This window comes from Chrysochloris asiatica, unplaced genomic scaffold, assembly GCF_000296735.1.
Source record: "Chrysochloris asiatica unplaced genomic scaffold, ChrAsi1.0 scaffold00005, whole genome shotgun sequence".
In the NCBI taxonomy this organism is placed as follows: domain Eukaryota; kingdom Metazoa; phylum Chordata; class Mammalia; order Afrosoricida; family Chrysochloridae; genus Chrysochloris; species Chrysochloris asiatica.
Window position 1 is genome coordinate 7,429,855 of NW_006408523.1, and position 7,171 is coordinate 7,437,025.

At 45.3% G+C, this 7,171-nt stretch overlaps 1 protein-coding gene across 1 annotated transcript in view; it reads left to right on the forward strand.

The window, feature by feature from the left end:
* MIPEP (mitochondrial intermediate peptidase) overlaps positions 1-4,994 on the forward strand; it is a 149,051-nt gene extending 144,057 nt beyond the window's left edge. The window contains exon 19 of the mRNA XM_006831954.1: positions 4,897-4,994. Within this exon, the coding sequence (XP_006832017.1) occupies positions 4,897-4,994 (98 nt within the window). The remainder of the gene's footprint in view (positions 1-4,896) is intronic.
* Positions 4,995-7,171: the final 2,177 nt, after the last annotated feature.

Consider the following 7,171-nt stretch of genomic DNA (forward strand, 5'->3'; position numbering starts at 1 on the left):
CGACCTCAAGGTCAGCAGTTCGAAACTACCAGCTGTTCCGCAGGAGAAAGATGAGGCGTTCTGCTCCTGTAAAGATTTCCAGCCTCTGAAACCCTGTGCAGGGTCGCTATGGGTCGGAACCGACTCCACAGTACTTAACAACAACACCAGGTCCAGTATTAAGCACTCATATTCTCATTCAACCCTGTCAAGGAGCTGTTTACTTACACAAGGACACACGGGAGCAGGCGTTGGGGCTGGGATTTGCACTCCAGCATTCTGACTCATCTTGGGTCGATGGGTAATTCCTGAAACTTCTTTTTCAGGTTATACCAGGGAGTTTTTGCTTTGGAAACGGTTGCCTGTGCATTCCACTCTTATTTCCTCCCTTACTGTGCTGTGATTCTTGGCAACCGATTTGCCTTGTCATGGATATTAATGCCCAAAGATACTGGCGCGTTCTCTGTGTAAAATGCTGTGGCTGGGTAAACTAAGTTTATAGCCAAATAAGATGTGTTGGCCGAGGAGGGCAGAAACCTTTCTTTTTTGCTCAGCAAGACAGTAATCCATGAGAAAAACACGTCATGGAATTAAAAGTTTGAATTTAATGGCTCTAAGATTACAATACAGTTTTAGTCATAGAGGTAAATGGCAGCTCAGAGTATTACCAAGTAAATAAAATCCCTAATCTTTGGCATGTTTAGCTATTTACTCAGCTCAACCTCTGAAAGAACAGAGGGTTTTGAGGAAGAAAGAAATGGCGGGAACAGCTGGGTTCTCAGGGTGAAGACCTCCCTCAGGTAAAAGCTCTAGCCTTTTGAAGAGGGTGTGTTCATGTTTAATGTGTGGGTGTGTGGGGTTAAGGAAGACACGGAGGTTCAAAAGGCACAATGTTTTGCAACCAAGAAATGTCACTGTAAATGGAAGCGATTAAAGCTGACAATGAAATTCAAACCAACATCGAACAGAGTGTAAACAGAGCTCATATGTAGGGGTCAGCGGGCGACATCAGCTCTCCGTCGGGAAGTCCAGATGGGCACTGCCCATAACTCCAACCTGTGGACAGCTGGGACAGGTACCCACCCAGCCTAGTGTGTTTTTCTAAGGTCACCAGGGGAAGGGATCTATGTCACTTTCTGGCTGGTTTTCCAGCTCTCCCAGGATCTGATGTTAGATGGGGGAGGTGGTCCACTGTTAGAAGGAAAGGGGTGTAGACAGCAGTTGCCTTGTAACAGAGGGAAAACTTCAAAGTCAGGCCAGCTTTTAGGTGCGACTTACACAGAGTGAAATCGTAAACATGCCACCTGATGAATTTGGTCTCACCCTTTCATAGCAAAGTTCACTGTGTCTATAGAGCATTGCCGCCACCCCGAAAGTCTGTTCATGCGCCTTCTCAGTCCTTCCATCCCTGTCCCAAACATAGACACTGTTTCCCCTGTTTTCACCCTCTGTGGAATCGTCTGAGTGGCGTTGGTGTCAGCGCTTCTGGATGTTTGGTAGAATTCTCCAGTGAGGCTCTCCTTGCTCAGGGCTTTGCTTCCCCCACCAATACACTCCTGCCCCCATGGGACGTGGGGGAGGTGGGAGTTTAGGTATGGGCTCTTCAGTGTCTTCATTTGTTCCATACGTGTTTGGGTTTCTACCTTGGTTTGTGTCAGTTTAGGTAAGCAGTGGGTTTCTTGAAAGGCATCCATTTCTTCTGTTTTCATATTTGTTGGGAGTCGGTTTTCAGAGCCTTCTGTTTTGACCCTTCCTACTTTCATTGGTTCTGTTATAATGCTTCCCACTGTCATTTGGATTAATTGGCTTCTTCTGCTGATTTTTCTGTTGTCCCTTTGACCAGTGTTTTGTCAACTTTACGGATCCTTTCAGAAAATTCACTTCTGGCCTTGTTGGTTTTATCATTCCTCTGGCTTCTGTTTTCTGTGTTTTTGCTGCTGACTTTCTTACTTGCTGTCTTCTGATAACTAGGCTTCATTTGTTGCCTTCTTTCTAGTTGTTTGAGTTGTAGGGTACATGTTTTTGATTTGGGCCCTTTCATCCCTTTTGGTGTGTGCATCTCTAGGGACGCAAACCGAACGTTCAGAAATGACCACGTCGAAGGAGCTCTGGTAGCGTAGTGGTTACGAATCGGGCTACAAACCACAAGGTCAGCAGTTCGAAACTACTAGCTATTCCGCAGGAGAAAGATGAAGCTTTCTGCTCCCTTAAAGATTTACAGCCTCGGAAACCCTGTACAGGGTCGCTATGAGTCAGAACCGACTCCACGGCACATAACCACCAACCACCACCAGGTCCCCTTAGGAGTCCTGGTGTGGCGCTGTGGGCTACTGTGTCAGACAACAAAGTCGTTTCAACTGCAAGGTCGGTGGTTCAAGCTCACCAGCTGCTCCTTGGAAACCCTATACAGGGTCGCCATGGGTAGGAATCGACTTGATGGCACTTAACAACAACAGGTCCCCTTAAAACCATATCTCCTGTCCCTTGCCCCTGCTCCAGCTATTGTGGTCTCCTACTTTAGTGATGCATATCCTAGGAGTCCTGGTGTGGTACTGTGGGTTCAAACATTGGACCACAAGGTCAGTTTGAACCACAAGGTCGGTCGTTCAAGCTCACTAACTGCTCCTTGGAAACCCTATGCAGGGTCTCTAAGAGTCAGAACTGACTCGATGGCGCTGAACAACAACAACAGCCCATCCACCACAGTGCTTGCTGGACAAACTAGAAGGAGACAGACAAACCAAGACTTTGACCTGGTTCCGCATACCACCCTTAACTGCCCTTGTTGTTGTTAAGTACCTTCAAGTGGATTCCACCTCATAACGACCCTGTGTAGGGTTTCTAAGGAGACAATCTTGAAGCTCAAACTGATTTTGCGGTCCAGCACATTATCCTGCAGAACCACACCCCATAATAGAAAAAGACCCTCACCCTTCAAGCAGTAAAACCCCATGATCTAGTCAGCTGCCACCGGACACACCCCTTTGTAGGTAAATTCCAACTCCTTTAATCCCTTTCTGTAATAAACTAATGTCTCTGGGAGTGAGTTCTGGTCTTTTTCTCGATCTCTCAGCACCTCTGTACTTAGAAGTCTTTTCCCTTCTGGGCCTGAACCCCAACAGCATCTGTGGTATTGGTTGGCCTCTGAACCCTGATTTTACAGTGCCCAGAAGTTGTGGTATGATTCTAGGAATTTCATTTGATTTTAGGAATTAAAAAAACATTTTTTTTTATTCTATTAATGATTTAAGCAAGGTGTTACTACTCATTTTCCATGTATTGAATTTTTTTTCTTTCTTCTTCTTATTATTTATTCAACTTTCATAGCATTGTGATTTCATTTAGTCTTATTTGTGCTTTATATATGTGGCCTGTTCGGAAGAGCGATCTATGTGTGTTGGGGAAAACAATGTCACTGCTGGATGGAGTGCATGTATTTATCTCTGAGGTCAAATTAGATGCTTGTGCTGTTTGGATCTTCTGTATCTTTGTTGAGTTTCTTTCTAATTGTTTTGCCCTTCACCAAAAGTGCCGTGCCAAAATCTCCTAGAGGTATTGTGGGACTCCATCTCTTTTTAGTCCTGTTGAAATTTGTTTGGCTTAATTTTTAATTGTGAATTGTCCATATCTCCACAAAGTTTTTGAAGCCCCCTCATATTCATTCTCATTTCCTCTTGGTGGGTTGACCCTGTCCTTGATATATAACGCCCTTCCTTACCTTCTACGATGGATGTCATCTTCAAGTGTGCTTCATCAGAGATTCATATTGCTGCAGCCGTGTGAGGGGGGGACATAGCAGGTCTGTGCACCTGTAGTGGGGGCAGTGTGGATGAGGTGAGTGCATTTAACACTCATAGGGCGGAGAACACTCCTCCCTGGCTCTGAACGTGGTTGCAGAGTCGTACTTGGAGGTGCTTGGAGGCACTAGGTCATAGGCTTCAGCTGTCTTGTTGTGTTTCAATATGGCCACGCATGCAGGCTTGGCAGGTAGGGTACCAGTGAACTGTGACTCTGTGCCCACTCTTCTCCAGTCTTCCCTCTGATGATCAGGGTTCCAAAATTGTCATCTATATCTGATTCAATCTTCTTCTCTGGTCTTTATTGTAAGTGGGATGTCGCGAGGCATCAAACTACGCTGCTATCTCGGACCACTTCCTGAATTCTTAATGTGCGTTAGCCACCTTGCCTTACTGCTTTATCTTTGCAGCAGCCTTAACTGTTAGGTAAAGAAATTTCAGTCCCAAAGATTTTAAGTGACTTGCATGTTATATAACTATTATTATGTTGCAAAGCTAGGAACCCTCCGAGACAGGAAAATCTGGAGGGATGTAAATCATTTTACTCTAGTCTAAGGTTTCTGAAAAAGACTTAATACCTGACTAACTGAAGGAGTCCTGGTGTGGCGCAGCAGGTGAATGTGCTGGACTGCAAGGTCGGTTTGAACCTCAAAGTCAGTGGTTCAAGCTCGCCAGCCGCTCCTCAGAAACCCTATATGGAGTTGCTATGGGTCGGAACTGACTCAGTGGCACATCACAACTAAAACAACAACTGAAGCATACAGAATTTGATGATAAAACCTGCTAAAAGTTTAACTAGCTAAATCGTGACCCATCCCCAGAGATAACAAGAAGTTGAGTCTTCTAAAATCGCTCCAACTATATAAAATATCTGCAAAAGTTAAAGGATTGTTTGGGCTAATTCTAAACTAATTAGGCTGATGAGCATTAAAATTCAAATTTGGCTTCCAAAGCCACCCACCACCCATGACTTCGTGAACTGGTTTTGTGGTCATGGCCTAGAGCCAAGCTCTCGTGGGACGAAGCCAGAGTGGTCCCCTCGTGCGTGTATGTGACTTGTCACTCTGCCCTGCTGCACGGGCCCCCAGAAAGATGCTGGCTGATGTCTCCTTGTTTGCAGGTATGCTTCAAAAGAGCCCTTCCATCGACGACTTTGTCAGTGCCCTGGTTGACGACTTGGATCCGGACTTTGAAACATTCTTCATGGATTCTGAGTAATGAGCACCTCAGAGTCCATTCAGTCTAGGTCCGCTGTGGTGGGAACGGTACGGCTGTGAGACTGTCTCTGATTTCAGTGTTCACTTCTGGAATAACTTCTGGAAAACCCTAAACCGATAGAACTTTGAATAAATAATGTGTTTTAATTACGCTGGCTTCTGGCCTGTTTGGCAAATGTGGGACCATCTGTCAGTCCACTCTGTGAGAAATGGGAAGTGCACTTGAGCGTACACTCTGTCCATGGAAGGTGTGGGCACTTCCTGCCGACAGGTACTGTCCATTTATCTTCACTGCCTTAAACCAAAGACTTAGCTAAAAGCCAAACTAGACACAGTTTAAAGCAGTCCTCAGAGAACTTACGCACACTGTTCTGAACGTCTGCCATTTCTTAAGACTGCTATACTAGGCTTTGAAGATGTATTCTGATTAGCCATTTGCAGGAACCAAGAAACCATGCCTGATTTCCACAAACTTGTAATAATCTGGTGGTGTTTCCTTAGCATTTTGGCTCTTGGTGTGGCGCTGTAGGATAAGCACTGGATTGTGAGCCACAGTGTCAGTGGTTCAAACCCACCGGCTACTTCTTGGAAATCCTCTACAGGGTTGCTGTGAGATAGAACTGACTTCACAGCATTCAACATCAACAGCCTTTATGGTGGCATTTTGGTGTGGTGCTGTAGGATAAGCACCGGAATGGGAACCATAAGGTCAGTGGTTCAAACTCACCAGCTGATCCTGGGAAACCCTGTATAGGGCCACAATGAGTCAGGACTGACTCAATGGCACTTAGCAACAACAACAGCGATGTTCTGGCTTACATACAGGGGCCCAGAATGGAGGAGGACTTCAACTCAGAGTCTCCAGAATGCGCAATTAGTAGGTGCAGAACAGCTCCTAAGAACTGCGCATTGTAAAGCAAGTCATCTGTAGGGAAGTGGGACTCACACCCTTCTGTCTTTATCCTGGACTCATTACAGTTTCACATATCATGCCACAATTTATCACATTAGGAGAGAAATCATTTGGTTGTTTTCTTCCCCACCATTCTAGACCTTTAAACATAGACTTTCTGTTCGCAGCGGTGTTTGCTAGCTAACACTGTCTTCCGTTTGCTCTCTCACTGACCAGTGATGATGGAAAAAGATGAATGCTTTCCAAAAGGAGTCCTGCGGTGGCGCTGCGGGTTAATGCCCTGGGCTGCAAAGTCGTTGAATTGCAAGGTCGGCAGCTCAAGTTCACCAAATTGCTCCTCGGAAACCTTACACCAGATCACTATGGTTCTGAATCAACTTGACAGCACTTAACAACAACAACAAAAGGAGGCCAGACTTTCACCCTGAAGCCAGAGTAAGGAGGAATCTCTACAAGCCAGGAAACCCCTGAGACTAGCTGGAGCATCGGTGTCTGGCAGTGGCCTCTCTGTGCGGGGCCCACCTGGTAGTAACAAACACTGGTAGATAAACTTTGTGGGGGATGAAAAGCAAAAAGCATAAGTGTGCAGTTTTGCATTGCAGACAAAAAAATCAAAAGAGACACTTGCCTATAAACACCCTTTGTTTCTGAGAATGTAAGGCAAATAGAATTAAAAATAAAAATCATAATGGAAACCTGTAAGCCAGCATATCGCAAGCTGGGTCTTACAGAACACTTCTCGGGAAAAGATGCTTAGTTTTGCTGCATTGAAAAGAATTTTGTTGCTAAGTACATTTGGGAAATGATACCCGAGCTTTGGTGGTTCATTGTGAGTATTAGAATTCTACAGTCACGAAACAAATCAGCATCACATGTTGTTGTTGTCAGATGCCATCGAGTCGGTACTGACTCACAGCGACCTCATCTGTGCACAACAGAATGAAACACGGCCCGGTTCTGTGCCAACCTTAATTGTTGCTACACCTGAGTCCATCACTGCTGCCACTGTGCCAATCCATCTTGCTGGAGGGCTTCCTCTTTATCTCCAACCCTCCACTTTACCAAGCACGGTGTCCTTCTCCAGAAACTGGTCTCTCCTGATAATGTCTCTGAAGTATGATGAAATCTGGCCATCCTGGCTTCAAAGGAGCACTCTGGCTGTACTTCTTCCAATGCAGATCTGTGTGTTCTTTTGGCAGTCCATGGCACTTTCAGTATTCTCTTCTATATGCAAACCAATATTCTCCAAATATTTGATATTTGAT